The 17,253-nt window shown below is 48.9% G+C and overlaps 1 protein-coding gene across 2 annotated transcripts in view; it reads right to left on the bottom strand.

The window, feature by feature from the left end:
* The window catches only part of PRUNE1 (prune exopolyphosphatase 1), a 60,522-nt gene extending 50,393 nt beyond the window's left edge, over positions 1–10,129 (bottom strand). For both annotated transcript variants that reach the window (XM_078855021.1, XM_078855022.1), the window contains exons 1-2: positions 9,735–10,129; positions 632–811 (exon numbers count right to left, since the gene is read on the bottom strand). In XM_078855021.1, the coding sequence (XP_078711147.1) occupies positions 632–811; positions 9,735–9,773 (219 nt within the window). In that variant the 5' untranslated portion in view covers positions 9,774–10,129. The remainder of the gene's footprint in view (positions 1–631; positions 812–9,734) is intronic.
* Between the last annotated feature and the right edge of the window lie 7,124 nt (positions 10,130–17,253).

Genomic DNA, 17,253 nt, shown 5'->3' with positions numbered 1-17,253 from the left:
CACCACACCATGCTGCACCATGCACACCACACCATGCTGCACCATGCACACCACACCATGCTGCATCGCACAAACCACACACTATCATGCTTGTAGAAAGAGGGCAATTATTAAAGGAAAACGAAGATTAACATTACGAAATAAAGTGGAGAATAAAGGCAGAGTGATTGCTTTTAAATATAACAAAGATCATAATAAGCACATGAATTATTGCAGCAGCATGTGCAGGTTCGTAACATCATCCAAACTGTTCAGAAAAGTGAGTGGGCTTGTGCAGGACATATCATGGCTCGAAGGGATATGATCGACGATAGTCAATCATGACGGGGTGGCAGCCAAGGAATGGAACGAGAGCAAGTCAGCTTAGAAAATGGAGTGATGAGATCAGTTCATGTGCAGGTCCTAGTTGGATTTGTTGCACTGCGAAATCTTGAGCAAGACAATGGCATCAGAGTTGTATATACCTTCGTGTTTACAGCAGCCTGTCCACAACAATACATGTCAATACAATCATGACGGTGGCACCGTGGATAGCACTGTACGTAACGCACGTAGATGACGGGGCCAAGGCAGAGTCAGCGTGGCGTTGTCAGCGTGGCGGTGTCAGCGTGGCGGTGTCAGCGTGGCGAACCTTGGCGAGAAAGTGTGCGTAGACGAGCGCACACACGGTCGAGTCCAAGTCGCAAGCCTCATTTCCCAGCACAGCGTGCACACGCACCGCTCCCCCACTCGCTGCCACGGCCTCCCCGTCGTCCCCGGCGTTTGTCGCGCGTTTCTCTGCGCAACCGGCTCCACCTCGGGCCAACACCTCCTGCAGGGAAGGAGGCGGCACACGCGACACTGGGATTGCAATCAATGGCACATTAAAAAATAAATGAGTCAGGTAATGAAATGCAAACCGTCGTCGTCAAAGACAAGAGAGGATGAAACGACGACGGATGAGCAAAGACCGCGTGAGCAATACAAGAGGGAGAATGGGGAATGATAAAGAGGCTAAACGAGATAATGCACCAATAACACAAGGCACACTCACACACTTGCGTTACCTTCAATTTAATACCAATCACGGAATAGTGTGAATTATGAGAAAAAAGAATCACTCATATCTTAGATGGATTTTTCTCGACATAAACTATGCATGTCAAGTAGAGTTTCTCTTGTGTAAGTAATGAGGTTTGGTTATGGGACTAAAAATAATATAATTGACACCATCGTAAGAAATGTGTGGAGGATCATAGACATTTGATTTAAGCTGGAAGAATAAATGAGTTGCGAAGTTCTTTTTCATAGGTGTCCAGCGCAAGCTGGAGTCAGCATTGGTGGAAAATTACAGAGGAAGTCACATAGGCAGATCCATTGAACTATCACATAAATTCATAACAAAAAACAGAATATAGCAAAACAATTCTGGATTTGAAGCTGTCGTGACTGCAAGGATTCATACTCTTTGGGGTTGTTTTCGGTAAAGTCACGTGACTTTACCGAAAAAAAACAAAGAGTATAGTCAAACAAATTACAGCAATAGTTAAAACAATATACAAAGAAATGATACATTACAATTGCAACATTCTCAAACTTTAGAATGCAAACTCACAGAGAGCTAGCGAGGAAGTGCTTAGTAATAACAGGGAGTGAGGGACACAGAAGACACTCTAGTAAGCAAGGGAGAGACACAAAAAGTCATGACGAACCTGAGATGTTTGAAGAGAGATCATCATAATAACTGTCCTTCATACGGTGCCAATTATGCAAATTGAACCGGTAAACGATGCAGGATTTGTAACGCGCATGGAGGTTTGCACCGCGGAGAAGCAGGGAAGGCAGCCAGAACCAGAGCCAACAATTGCTCAAGCTCTGTTTCCTATCTTGGGATGTTTGGTGATCTCCGTTCACGAGTGTTTATACACGTGCGAGGAAACCACAGTCACCAGAGAAAACACACGCTCGGGGGGGGGGATAACACTCAATCCCCATCGTGATGGAAGTGAAAAGACTTCCAGGACTGTCATATCATGGGAAGGCTGAAGATGACAGCCGTCACGCCCACGGGCAGGGAGGGAGTTTGACGAAGTGGTGTGATCCACCAACCCTCCAAGTACCAGACGGAAATGGAGAATTGATGACATCCAGCATAGCTGGAGATAGCAAAAGATAACAAGAGATAGCCAGAGCTGGCCAAGGATAACTGGGGATAGCTGGGGATAACCATGGAGAGTCTGATAACCAGGATAGCTGGGGATAGCATGGAGAGTCTGATAACCAGGATAGCCGGGGATAGCATGGAGAGTCTGATAACCAGGATAGCTGGGGATAACCATGGAGAGTCTGATAACCAGGATAGCTGGGGATAGCTGGGGATAACCATGGAGAGTCTGATAACCAGGATAGCTGGGGATAACCATGGAGAGTCTGATAACCAGGATAGCTGGGGATAGCTGGGGATAACCATGGAGAGTCTGATAACCAGGATAGCCGGGGATACCATGGAGAGTCTGATAACCAGGATAGCCGGGGATAACCATGGAGAGTCTGATAACCAGGATAGCTGGGGATAACCATGGAGAGTCTGATAACCAGGATAGCTGGGGATAGCTGGGGATAACCATGGAGAGTCTGATAACCAGGATAGCCGGGGATAACCATGGAGAGTCTGATAACCAGGATAGCTGGGGATAGCTGGGGATAACCATGGAGAGTCTGATAACCAGGATAGCTGGGGATAACCATGGAGAATCTGATAACCAGGATAGCTGGGGATAGCTGGGGATAACCATGGAGAGTCTGATAACCAGGATAGCCGGGGATAACCATGGAGAATCTGATAACCAGGATAGCTGGGGATAGCTGGGGATAACCATGGAGAGTCTGATAACCAGGATAGCTGGGGATAACCATGGAGAGTCTGATAACCAGGATAGCCGGGGATAACCATGGAGAATCTGATAACCAGGATAGCCGGGGATAGCTGGGGATAACCATGGAGAGTCTGATAACCAGGATAGCCGGGGATAGCATGGAGAGTCTGATAACCAGGATAGCTGGGGATACCATGGAGAGTCTGATAACCAGGATAGCTGGGGATAACCATGGAGAATCTGATAACCAGGATAGCCGGGGATAGCTGAGGAGAGCCAGATGTAGTGTTCAGTGTGTCGTCCTTCCCCCACACATCCCAGTAGCACGGTTGGCTAAAGAAGTTGAACATACATACAAAATATAGTCAGGGATAGCTTGGGATATCCAGAGATAGCCGGGGATAGCCGCAGATAGCCAGGGAGAGCTGGGGATAGTATATTGCTTTGAGATAGTGAGATATAGCCCCAGATCGCCAAGGAACGTGAGATACAGTCAAGGATATCCACATATCACTACGGATCGCCTCTGACAACCAGGGACAGCCATGGAGGGCCACGCAGCTCCCCCCCAACTCATCCCAGCCCAGATCAGCACTCATTTGTCACGACATACGGCAGCCTTCCGGGAGCGGATTCTGATGATGGCGTGAAAAAGTACCTCCACTCCCGTTAATTATACTCATCATTCACGGGCGACGGAGGGGGAGCGTAAACTTTACAAGCCCCGTGACAGCCTAAAACAATTCACTCACAACAGGAGTTTGACAAGATGAAAATGACGCCTCCATCTCTGCGATCACGGCACCATTGGAGCAATGCGCTTACAACTTTCACCAAAACTAAAATGATATTTCTTTTAAATATCTAATTAGCACACTGGGCCAAAAGCCTTCATTTTATTGGCATTAGGGAAACAAATATTACGTTTATGTAATGTATTTAATATCGGAAAACAAACACATAGCACTGTATAGTCCTCACTTGGGATATAATTTGTCCTTCATAATTAACTACTCATTGCCCAATTTTCCTTCACTATATGTCCATCCAATTTACATCATGTGTTACATGTGCTGTAAATTGTACGGATAAAAAATACACATTTGTACATTTCAGCCGAAACCAACAAAATAATTCTCATTCATAGTTCCACTAATAACATAAACAAATCTATCATAAAAGACACCAAGTTAATGTACAAAAATAAATTATAGTTAAACCTCTTGGTGATGAAGTCACCATAGCCCATTCTTTGCGGCGCACCACTAAATGGCTTCGTGAAGAGTGGGGAATGAATTGGCGTTTATGGATTATTACCTCTCCAGCCAGCTAGAAAATGTCCTCCCACAAAACACATTATTAGTACCACAAACATCCTAAGTCGGGCATTTGTCACTGTTTATTTAGATTTGCAAACAGACAACATGGAAACGCCACGTGGGAACGGCAAACAGCATCTAGGAAACCAAAAGCACCATTGTGCACTTCCATGTCAGCGTTCCCCACAGTGAACGCACGCTCGCATACTTTATAATAATAATTCAAAGTAATCATTCGTGCCGTCATGGGGAATATAAGTAAAATAAAATTCAATCCGAAGACAACACGACTCCTTGAGATATCTGAAAATACATTTTATGTTGTGTTTTTTTTTTGCATCGAACTAAGACCCATATTTACCAGAGGGTCCTCACCTATAAACATCTAGCGGTCCACAGGCCGATGTCGGTTCAAGCAAGCGTGGTTGTTGGTGACACTGTCAAAGCCAGTCTCGTGTTTGGCTTGTTTAACGAGCACTGTTGATATTGTACACTCCCTGCAGGCCATGTGGATGGCAGGATGTGTAAAAAATCGATTTGTTATGTGGCGGGACAGATATGTGGAGGCATATTATCTGAGTCCATACTTAATACAACTGATTCTAGATTTGAAGCTTTCGTGACTGCAAGGATTCATACTCTTAGGTTTTTTCGGTAAAGTCACGTAGGTAAAAATAAATAATAAAAATAATAGAAATAATAATAGAAATAAAATTATAAATCACGACGTTTCGGAGGCAACACAAGTCTCCGTCATCAGGTGGGACCGTCACAGCTAGATTTACTGTATCAAGTGTTTATTTTTACCTACGTGACTTTACCGAAAAAACCTAAGAGTATTAATACAACTGCTTTTGTGTTTAGTTTGTTGTCCTTCCCCCGCACCTTCCATTTTCAGGGTTGGCTACATACGGTGCGAAAGAAATTCAACATATATACATAATACTGCATTTGGGCTTGAATGCATTTCAATATTATTTCCACTTGTTCCTGTGAAATATCAAAAGCTAAACTGCATTAAATTCCCAGACACTGTCGTTATGTAGTCATTACAACCATGGTAATCTAACCGCACTAAGCCTCCAATATTGTGACTTAAAAATTAATTAGCTAACAAAATGCAACCCACTACTAACCAATAAACATAACAAGGCATATTTACTCTCCATGCCTTCAGCTGACGCTCAAAATGACCCAGCTCACGTACTCAGGAATTAAACACACACACACACCTCACTCACCATGCTTCTACAAGTAAACATCACACAATGCCCACTTATACTGTATCTATGGTAATGACCAGTTTGTGTAACTGTTGACTTTTTAAAAGGATAATGAGCCCAGATAGAATAAAAGCTATCAGAATTATGTATAAGCAGTCAATGTTTGCATATGTGTAATTACATTTTTGGTATGTATCTGTCAATCGAGATCCTAGACACTCTTCCAAATGAGTTGTTCTATCTCAAGGGATTTTCCAGGTTAAACATTTTATTCATGACCAACAAATCCACAAAGTATTTGATGCAATTATTATGTTTGTACTTGTTTTAATTGTTAAAACAAAAACCAATCTCTTTACATCACACCAGCATCACCAACCCCGCTGCTCATCAGTAGCCTCACCCCTGTTACATCACGCGCGTGCTACGAGGTCCACACGTTCACCAACACCCAACTGTTTGGACATATGAGGAAGCGTGACACATGCAGGAAGTGGCAGGGACAGGCGCCCTGCCTGGCGGCATGACCAACAAACTCCTGCTTAAATTGATTCACGCAGCTGAGTGCCATCTATCACGGGACGGGAGTCATTAAGAAGCGATTGCGTGGCGCGTGTGGATGATGGGAGGTCGGCGCGCCTGGCTGGTTCGGCGCGAGGCCTGGGGTGGTGTAATCAGCCAGCAGCTGGCAGGGAGCGGCAGTCTCTCTACCCCCCACCAAAAACCAACCCACCCGCCCATCAACCTCACATCGGTTTGCTTGTCCACCTAAACCCACCACCAGGCACACACGCCTCATCGACTTGTCTTGCACCACCAGCCATTCACATACAGTCAGCTGAGCGCACGCCTTTTATTTGCTCCTGCAATTGCACGTGCACTCAAGCAATTTCAAGGAATCCTTCCTGAAGATCAGAGGCTGTGAAGATCACACACAAGGGCTTGTGCATTGCGGACGATGGGACCATTAACTTCGTGACATCTTGCATTGGGGGGCACGGGCAGTTGCTTAACAGTGTTGGATTTCAATATCATGATCAAGACATGATTATGGCCAAAGTCGTTGATGCAACCACAGCTCGCCAACTATTTATAACCTCTGCCAGATCCCGCATCCGGGTTGGATTTATTTTGAAGGCACCTTTTACGACAAAGCACATGCGAATGGTTCACAGTGCAGTTCCTCCAGGATTCTACAATAACAAGACGCGTGTGCACATTACACACCCGAGATGGATGTCATCACCTGGCAAAGAGAAGATGCCTCCTTGGTTGTGTTCAAAATGGTCTTAAATGCGCAACAAATTTTGTACTCTCAAACCAAATAGTACTTAATCACAAACGATCCCTGAAGTGGTGCTGCACTGTTTGCTCTTCGGTCTTTTTCTTTTGTATGGCACTTTTTGGGATTGCAACATATTACAAATAAAGGGCGTTTCAAAAAGATGGACCCGATTTGAAATCGCTATATCTCTGCAACCACGAACCGCCCATGAATGAATCTCTTACCACTTGAAAGGGCGGGCATAGAGGGCGGGGCATAGAGAGGGCGGGGCATAGAGTTTCAAATAATTACCCCTTGGTGCCTCTCCCAGTGCACAAACAGCCCCTAGCCTCAGTCATTCGCAAGATGGTGACCCGGCAAACACACAAGGGGCGTTTTGCGTTCTGCAGTTTAGCAAGACTGAATCCGTAATTGCGGTGCAGCGTGCGTTTCAACGGCGTTTTGGCATTGATCCGCCAATGTCAAAGAGCATTCGTCCTTGGTACCGGCAATTTGAGGAAACACGCTGTTTATGTAAGGGGAAAAGCACAGGGCGACCACGCACCTCAGAGGAAAACGTGAGAAGAGAGGCGTTTGGGACGAATTCAACTATCGTCTCGATGTTGTCCATACAGCAGGTGGAGGGCACACAGAGCATTTATAAAATGGTTAGTAAAACTTGATTACTCATTAAACCGTTTGTAACTTTTCGTGTAATTGTAACATGTTGCCATCGTGAAATATACTGCTTTGAAATTGGGTCCATCACTACGGAACACCCTGTATATGTCGAGATGCGATATCCATTTGGCTGCTTCAGGAGTAGCTGCGTGGATTTGTTTCAGATCGCGCCGTTGCATGATCCGATTGGGCAGTCGTTCACGATATGTTGCATGGCCTGAGATGTCGCACCAGTCACAAACTGGACTCTCATTAATTTTCCATTTATGGAGAAAGTGTCCACATCTTCCATGCAGTGTCCGGAATCGATTCAAGGAGAACCAGATCTTCCTCGGTAGGCCAGATCCTGGTTGGAGGATTGTTGAGTCACTGACGATGGATTTCTGCAGCAGGTTGGTGTTTAAATCTTGACTTGAAGCTTTCGTGACTGCAGGAATTAATACTCTTTGGGTCTTTCGGTAAAGTCACGTAGATAGAAAATAAATATAAAAAATCACGACGTTTCGATCGCAACACGAGCACTCGTCTTCAGGTGAAAAAATACAGCCGACAAACTGCTGATCATCACCACCTAGCCAGTGAACTGGAGCACGTACACCAAGCCCTCAAGATGAATGGATATTCGGATTGCACAATCCGTAAAGCTGTCACCCCAACCGTTGGGAGAGAACCACCTGAGGACCCAATGAAAACCATCACCTTGCCATACATAGCAGGGGTCACCAAAAACATTTCCAAAATCATGAGAAAACACAATATCCAGGTTCGATTCAACACAGTAAATAAAATTCGTGATCTGATCCCATCTATGAAGGATGTGATCCCTGACATGCAATACCCCGGTGTCTACAAACTAAGTTGTGCCTGCGGCAGTAGTTACATTGGAGAATCCAAGCGACATGTCTCAGACCGTGTTCGTGAACACAAGGCGGATCTGAAACACGGTAGGACTAATACCTCTGCCGTGGCTGCTCATTGTTTTAAAGCTGTGGGCACACATGAAATTGATTTCTCCAAGACGAAGGTACTATGCAAACCCACTGGCTATCAACAGAGATATGTTCATGAAGTCATCCAGATATATAAACACAGACACAATTTCAACCGAGATTGCTTGTTGCGATCGAAACGTTGCGATTTATTTTTTCTATCTACGTGACTTTACCGAAAGACCCAAAGAGGTTGGTGTTTGCCCGGGCTTCCCTCCATTGTGCTTCAGTGGTCTCGTCGTCGTGGAGGTGCTCTGCATATTGCCAGAAATGTTTTCTGGATTTGAGCCTGGAGACGTCCTTGTTTATTGAAAGGTTTGGCTTTCTGACGGCCTTACAGCACTCCCTCCCTCACACACGCGGCATCGCAATGTTTGCGAGGACCGGAAGCCGCGGCAGCGCGGTGCTCTTTAACTTGCCTGAGATGATCCTCCTTATGGCTGCATTTAGCTCTTCGGTGTAATTGTATTATAATGGCGAATCCTGTGCTCATGTACAGGACTGATAATGGGAGGAGCTATGGATATTTCAAGGCACATACCTGGTATCACTGGTCATTAATGCTAACGTTATGGATATCACAGTACAGTAACTTCAAGTCGTTTGGAACCGCGCCTTACACAAGTAACCGACCATGAGGTTGGGGGAGTTCTCTCAGCCCATCGTCCGTCCAGGGTCAATCAAACAATAACCACTTTGTGTAAATGTTAACAGTGGTTAAATCATTTTGAAAGACTTGCTCCCGCCCTAGGAATGTGGAATTTTCACCTTTGGCTCAGGGCTGGAAACAGGAGATGAGTTCCGCCTCAATGATCGTTTGAGAAGGAAATCGCTTTGACTTTTGACCTTACACTGTTATAAACTATCCATGGTCAACGAGACCCACGAGGCTGAGATACGTTTAGAGAAACCTGCCATGATAATGGCGATGCTCTGCAACTCGGGATGTCTGTACGGCGTGGAGTAAAACAAAATTGTCAAGTTGTATCACTGCAATCGCAGCTGGCAGAAGGGTCCCCACTGCAGCAAACTCGAGACGGTATTTAGTCTTAAGAGGTGGGCGTACCCACACTTCACCCCACCACAAGCAACCTGCCGATTGACGTGTGTGTGGTGCACCGTCTCACCTAGTGCGCCAGGCATTGCACTACGGCAGTAGCAGCAGCGGCGTCCTACTCTACAGTACTGCAGCGCGGAGTGGCAACGGGCCTCCATCGCCGCCTCATTGTGCGGTCGTCGCTCCCCTGGCGAGAGACCGTGGCCTTCAGCGATACGATATCAAAAAACAAGCACACACACACACCCGAGGTGGGCTACGTGATGCCGGGAAGAATTAACGCAGCGGACGAAAGCGGCCCTCGAGGCACGAGTGAACGCTCCGACCCAAGGCCGCGGGAACTCACCGCCAGGGCGTTCTTGTTTTCCCACAGAAATTGCTCCATCTCCTCCACACGATGGTTACAGCGTCACTGTAGTGCCCAGCGAGGCGAGACAACGGCAGCCTCCACAGCACGCGGGAGCCTCTTCTTGAGTCGAGAGCGTGGAGCCTGACGCGGCCTCGGCCCGCAGGCTCGCGAGCCTCGGTCTGCCTTGGGGCTCCGCGCCGTCCCCTCGGTCCCCCTGACCTTGCACCCGCGCCCCTCTCAAGGGCCTCGGTTCCGCCTCTAAGCGCAGTCGATAGAGATCTCGAGTGCAACGCCCTCAAGTGAAACCGGACGCCAACGCCGACCTCTCTTCACCCTGAGCGGGAACTTGCGCCGGCAGCATTAGCCGAGCGCAGGCTCCATCTCCGCGCATGTAAACTAGGCCGCGTTGCCCAGTCAACGCGTGCCATTCCCATTGGCTGATGAAGCCACGTGATCGTGCCCTAAAGCAGCTGTGGGGAGGTGAGGTGAACGAAAGCTGGGCAGCTGTGACTGGTCACGTGACAACAGGTGTTTCATTGGTAACGTCACAGTCAAGTGGGCGGCAGTCTCTGTGCAGAAGGGGTGACAAAACTAAAATGTGCCTTTGAATAAAGCATTTCACCTGGATAATCCCTCGAGACATGCATCTCGCTTGCAAGGGTGTGCTGGCAGAGCGATGGACACATCACTGCGTCTCAAGGGTTTTTTTTAGGAGGGTCTCGCTATGCTTCTGCAGTCGGGGATGATGTTAGTTCGTCAGCTTAGCACGCAGATACTTGCTACGTTTCCCAATCAAGTGATTTGTCATTTGCGAGTTCTGTTTTTTATTTTCACATTTGACCGTGACGCCGGCACACAATGGTCTACCTTCTTCCATGACGTCAGGGGATCTTTATGGTTCACTGGAGATGACCGCGTGCAGTAGTTTGCGGTTAATACATCCACATCACTAACCAAGGCGAGGCCTGCCTGTCGGGACCAAGCCGCGAACCTCACGTGGCGCCCACGCTGCCGCAGGGCAACGTCACTGCCCCCATCGACACGCTTCGCGTGTTGCTGATCAATGCCGGAAGCGAACGCAGGAACCTGGGAGAGACGCGTCGCGTTCTCCGAGCTCCGAAGTTCGTGTGGGAGGCAGGCGGGGGGGGGTCAGTTACAGCTGCGTCGTAGACGAGTTGTGATTGAGGCTGCGTGGCGTCATTTGGTGAGGGTGGGGCGAGCGCTGGCTGCTGGTTAGCGAGAGAGCCGGGGCTGGCGCCGTGGTGGTCAGGTGCGCCCCCTTCACAGCACTCGCGCCCGTGGCAGCGCCTCGTGGTTCAGTCTCGTCCACGCCGCGCCGGTCGAGGCTGATGTCGCCCCCAGGACCCTCACCGCGCGTCAATGGGCGGCGGCTACCACAGGCCCCACGGTGCCTCCTGCAATATTAATGATCGCGCTCACACACACACAACGATGTGCTGAGACAGCGCCTTCTTTGATCTGAATTCCATTTTAGGCTCAATTATGAGGCCGATTAATTAGGAGTCACTGTAGGCGCTTTTGCAAAGAGAGCAAACCCCCGAAGAGGCACACTCTCATCCAGACACGTGATTCGGTGATAGCAGTGCATGGTGCGCATCCACAGTGGACTACATAATCAACACGTCCCGTGTCTATAACACTGTGCCATTAAAAGGTGACGTAGATATAATAGGCAACGTTTCGTAAAATTGACTTTTTCATAATACGTAAAAATGTTAATGAACTTCTTCACAAGGAGCGATCTCCCAGTGAAATAATGGGCAGCTTAACCGAGTTCAATCTCCGAACTCGCACCCCATCCGCAACTGTGACAGCTGAAGTTACTGCTTGAGGACATGTGGCCATACGCGAGAAGAGAATAGCCAGAATGCATTCCGCGTGACCCGGTGGTGTGCACCACTGCATTGCCCATGACACAGATATTTACCTATTCCCCTGTCTGTGACGGTCATTGCATAACTGCGTACGGTGTGAGCTGTAGGTTTACCACGCGTGTGCGCGCGTCGTCACCACGCGTTTTCTTTGCACGCGACAATCGACACCCTGGACGCTCCGTCTCAAGCGCCGTTCCAGGTGAAATGTTTGATGCGGTTCGCGGAGCCTGTTCCGGAAACAGAGGTGTGAGGTTTGCATCGCATCTGAGTAAACGCATTTAGAATTGGTCACGAATGCATCACCGCTGCCCATCAGATCAAAGTGAACACCTCCGCAGATCATCACGTGGGCAGGGGCTTGCACATGGCGCACCGTCCCCGGCGATCCGAGGAATTGTCACGATTCAGGCCCAAGGTCATTGCGCCATCGTTGACCAAAGCCGGCCATGCCACCACCGCAGCCCCTCCTCTCCGCCATACCCCGCAGCTGCTGCTGCTGCTGCTGCAGCTGCTGCTGCTGCAGCTGCTGCTGCTGCAGCTGCTGCAGCTGCAGCTGCTGCAGATGCTGCGGCTGCAGATGCTGCTGCTGCAGATGCTGCTGCTGCTGCACAGGCGACACGCGGCCATCCGCTCTTTACAATCAAACTGTACGCGATTGAGGCATAATTCAATCCCTTCATCCCGAGTCCCTGACCCCGAGTTCCTGGCGCCGAGGCCAGGAGAGGAGACGGGTCGCAAATGTCGCGGGTGGCCGAGGATGTCTGACCCTGCGGGCCGCGGGGTCTCGGCGCCCCCTCGTGGTGGTCGTGCCGGGTCCCCGCGTGTCCATCCCAGGGGTCGGAGATATTCTCACGCACCCCACTCGCATCCCATCCCCTCTCGACCCCTTCTCTCGCTCTGTCTCCTGACTGTGATCCCAGTCATGTAATTAATAGGCTCCTAATGAGAACAAAATAAGCAAGCAGATCATTTGCCTCGGTCCCATATCTGTCGCTCCACATAAAAAAATAAAGTATATTCTTTGGATCTTGCGGTAAAGCCACATAGATAGAAAACATATCAATAAAAAATAATAAAATATCACGACGTTTCGATCGCAACACAAGCAATTGTCATCAGGTGAGAAAAAATGTTTGCCTCAGCAGCTCTCCCGCTATATTTTTGTCCGGCCTCAGCAGCTCTCCCGCTATATCGTTTCACCTGATGACGATTGCTTGTGTTGCGATCAAAACATCGTAATATTTTATTATTTATTATAATATTTTATTTTTATCTACGTGGCTTTACCGAAAGACCCAAAGAATATGAATTCCTGTAGTCATGAAAGCTTTAAGTCAAAAGTACTGTATCTCTTACGCATCCAGTCGGCCCCGTGTTTAATTTAAGCTGCATTAGTTAAACACAAGCAACCTCTGGACCACATTCGACATTCTAAAAGCTAAACTATTTATTTTATTTTAAAATATAAGGCCCACTGAGCTGTATACCTATTTTTCAGAATCGACCTGGCCACAAATGACAGCTCAACGAAGTGACTTATTACGTGGAAATTTATAGCAGCCAAATACTCCAAACGCATGTTTCTAAATGTGTAGGGAAAACCCGGAGGACCCGGAGAAAAATCCATACTATCATATTTTAGAACATACAAACTCCAAATACACAGGCGTCAGGGTCGGCGTCTAAATCACGACCCCCTGTATACCAGGCGAGGCAGTCAACATCTCGCCACTGGGTCGCCCCAACAGGGTCTCCAATGCGATGGGAGCTGTGAATCCCAGACTCTGAGTCTGCTCTGTTGGATTCCGCGCTCCGCGTTTAGTTTGAACATCATATTAATTACACGAGTCCCGAGTCCCTGCATTACAAAGCCCACCCCCCAATCGTCGAAGGGGGTGCGATCCCCTTTCTCCGTGAGCAGCGGCGGTGTCTGTGGGGGCTGCTGGGAGGCCGACCGGACCTCGAGCCCCGGGGGTCCCCCCGTCGCCCCCGAAATCTGCCCGCGGGGACCGATGGCTTTCATTTCCATCCCCTCCACGCAGTGTAATTTATGCAAAAATAATTGAGATATCTTATATAATTGATGTGCTGTAAAATTAATGAGTAATTTATGTAATTAGTCAATTAAGTGTAATTCCAGCTTATGTTCCAAATGCCCAGAAGGGCTTTCCGTACACGCGCTTATTTGTCTGGGGTTCTGATTTCCCGAAAGCCGCCTAATTCATTTTACATGCATATTAATTCCAGTGCAGATTAGCAGCTCCCATTGTGCTCGCAGGTTAATATTTATCTTGAAACCTTTGGGGGGGGGGGCGCTCCTCCCCCACATTTCACCTGTGCACGTCCTCCCCTCACCTGTACACTTCACTCGTATCCGTGCTCCTCACACCTGTACACACCTCATCCACACACGAGCGCCCCTCGTCCACACACGTGCTCGCCTCACCTGTACACATACACACGTCACCTGTTCATGTGCTCCCCTGACCCATGCACGTGCACACCTCACCCCTTCCTACGAAAGGTCGGGAAAGCAGTTCAACATACATACGTAGACGTGCACACCTCTCAGCAGGAGCGACATGGAGTGCTGCATCGCGGGGAACGTGCAATATGGCGAGTTGGGGAGTGCCTTCATTCAGCAGCATTTAGATCCAAACTGACGGTGAATGACCAAGAATAATTATCACTCCAGTAACTACCAATCAAACGAACTGTTGATCCCACAGTTCGCAACTATGTATACTATGCTTGTGTAAGGCAATACGGTTCGGGAGCTGGATGTCGAGGTCTGCTGCTGTTGTTTTGCCGTTCCCCCTCCTTCGTTAAAGGAGCGCAGACCATATTGGGTTTACTGTATGGTCCATAGTTTGGGTGGCATGTCCACTATCGCACGACTGTGGCTTTGTCTTTGATTTTCCATTCATCAAGATGTGCGCAAAGGCCTGTTGATGTTCTGGTACGGTTGAAGGTTCCACCGGTGTCTTAGACGAGCAGGAATGTCAAAGCCAGGAGGTGGTGCGGCGATATTTGGGTCTCAGACGAGGGGTTCACTCTGGACGGCCGCGTTGTTCCACTGTTCGCTAGCAGCGTCCTTGCGGATCTGGGAGGGATTCTGGGATGGTGACAGCAGCAGCAGCAGCGCGATCACACAAGGGATGGGGTCGGGACTTGAGCAGGCGGTGTAAGCGCGGCTCCTGTGAGTGCCGCTCGACGCACTCATCCGTGCGCGAGTGGGGGGCGAGCAAGGCGAGGAGTGGCGACGGCCGCCACCGCGGTGCTGCTGCTGCTGACGCCGCCGCCGTTGTGTCCGGGGCCATTCACCAGCCCCCACCGTCCCCCGGCCCGCGTCTCCTCTCCCACTCTCCGCTAATTACCGCGCGGTGCTTGAATATTCAGAAAGAGACGCGGCGCTGCCGCCGCTAATTGGATGCGCGCCACACAGTCGCTCTTGTCAGAGACTTGCAGCCCCCCCCCCCCCCATTACGCAGATAACGCCCCCTCCTCCCACCGTTACCGAGACCACGCGCCCCCCATTACCTAGATCGCCCCCCCCCCCCGTTATCCGCTATCAGATCACGCCCCCCTCTACCCGTTACGCAGATCGGCCCAGCCTCGGCGCCGCATCACGTGGCCGCACCTGAGGCTCCTTGTGGTGAGGGGCGGGGTTTGGAGGTGCGCGGGTGGGGGGGGCCAGGGGGATGGGGAAGCTCGCGACCTCCTCACCGACCAACCCAGGCACGTAAAGAGCTCCCCCCCGCTCCCCTCTCCTCCCCGCTCTCCCCCCCCCCCTCTTCTTCTTCTCTGCTTCCCCTCCTCTCCCCTCTACTTCCGTCTCTCCTCCCCGGACAGAGGCCACACGATTCGGGGCGGTGACGCTCACTCATCACCACGTGTACACACAGCGCAGTGCACACAGAGTGCGCGCACACGGTATCGATAGCCCGACGGGAGCACACGTAACAGCAGTACGCACAACAACCTGCATATTCACGGGTACAATAGAGTGCACGTGGGAGCGAGGTGCCGACGGGAGAGAAGTCACGGATAGGACCTCACGCCACTCTCCATGATCCAGACGGGAGCCCGGCTGGATCAATGTGACGATGTGGGAGAGATAATGATGGGAGAGATGTAAGAGACGTTGAGAGATGCCAAGAGATCGAGTATGTGCCCCAACTGCGCCGCCTTTCAAGCCACTGGAGTCGCACCCAAAGACGCCCACACGACGCCTCGTCACAAATCATCAATTCTTACAATCCATTCCTGGTTCTAAGCAGCATCAGTGAGGTTTCTGTTACAACCACCACCACCACCGCCGCACGGCATGGTGCTGTTGTGTTGGGTGGTGCTGAAACGCGCGAGCGCCGCTCTGTGTATTTGTCACGCCGACTGTCGTTCCCAGCACCCGCGATGCCGCGAATATGCGACGTGTAATCTGTGAAGTTCTGTGAAGTTCGATGTGTTACCTGTGAAGTTCGACGTGTAATCTGTGAAGTTCGATGTGTTATCTGTGAAGTTCGACGTGTAATCTGTGAAGTTCGATGTGTTATCTGTGAAGTTCGATGTGTAATCTGTGAAGTTCGACGTGTAATCTGTGAAGTTCGACGTGTAATCTGTGAAGTTCGATGTGTAATCTGTGAAGTTCGACGTGTAATCTGTGAAGTTCGATGTGTAATCTGTGAAGTTCGATGTGTAATATGTGAAGTTCGATGTGTAATCTGTGAAGCTCGACGTGTTACCTGTGAAGTTCGATGTGTAATCTGTGAAGTTCGATGTGTTATCTGTGAAGTTCGATGTGTAATCTGTGAAGTTCGATGTGTAATATGTGAAGTTCGATGTGTAATCTGTGAAGCTCGACGTGTTACCTGTGAAGTTCGATGTGTAATCTGTGAAGTTCGATGTGTTATCTGTGAAGTTTGATGTGTAATCTGTGAAGTTCGACGTGTAATCTGTGAAGTTTGACGTGTTATCTGTGAAGTTCGACGTGTAATCTGTGAAGTTTGACGTGTTATCTGTGAAGTTCGATGTGTAATCTGTAAAGTTCGACGTGTAATCTGTGAAGTTCGATGTGTAATCTGTGAAGTTCGACGTGTAATCTGTGAAGTTCGACGTGTAATCTGTGAAGTTCGATGTGTAATCTGTGAAGTTCGACGTGTAATCTGTGAAGTTCGACGTGTAATCTGTGAAGTTCGATGTGTAATCTGTGAAGTTCGACGTGTAATCTGTGAAGTTCGACGTGTAATCTGTGAAGTTCGACGTGTAATCTGTGAAGTTTGATGTGTAATCTGTGAAGTTCGACGTGTAATCTGTGAAGTTCGACGTGTAATCTGTGAAGTTCGATGTGTAATCTGTGAAGTTCGACGTGTAATCTGTGAAGTTCGATGTGTAATCTGTGAAGTTCGACGTGTAATCTGTGAAGTTCGACGTGTAATCTGTGAAGTTCGATGTGTAATCTGTGAAGTTCGACGTGTAATCTGTGAAGTTCGACGTGTAATCTGTGAAGTTCGATGTGTAATCTGTGAAGTTCGACGTGTAATCTGTGAAGTTCGACGTGTAATCTGTGAAGTTCGATGTGTAATCTGTGAAGTTCGATGTGTAATATGTGAAGTTCGATGTGT

Source organism: Lampetra fluviatilis, chromosome 3 (genome assembly GCF_964198595.1).
Source record: "Lampetra fluviatilis chromosome 3, kcLamFluv1.1, whole genome shotgun sequence".
NCBI classification, from domain to species: domain Eukaryota; kingdom Metazoa; phylum Chordata; class Hyperoartia; order Petromyzontiformes; family Petromyzontidae; genus Lampetra; species Lampetra fluviatilis.
The sequence above is the reverse complement of the archived record's forward strand: the minus strand, read 5'-3'. Positions and strand labels throughout refer to the sequence as shown.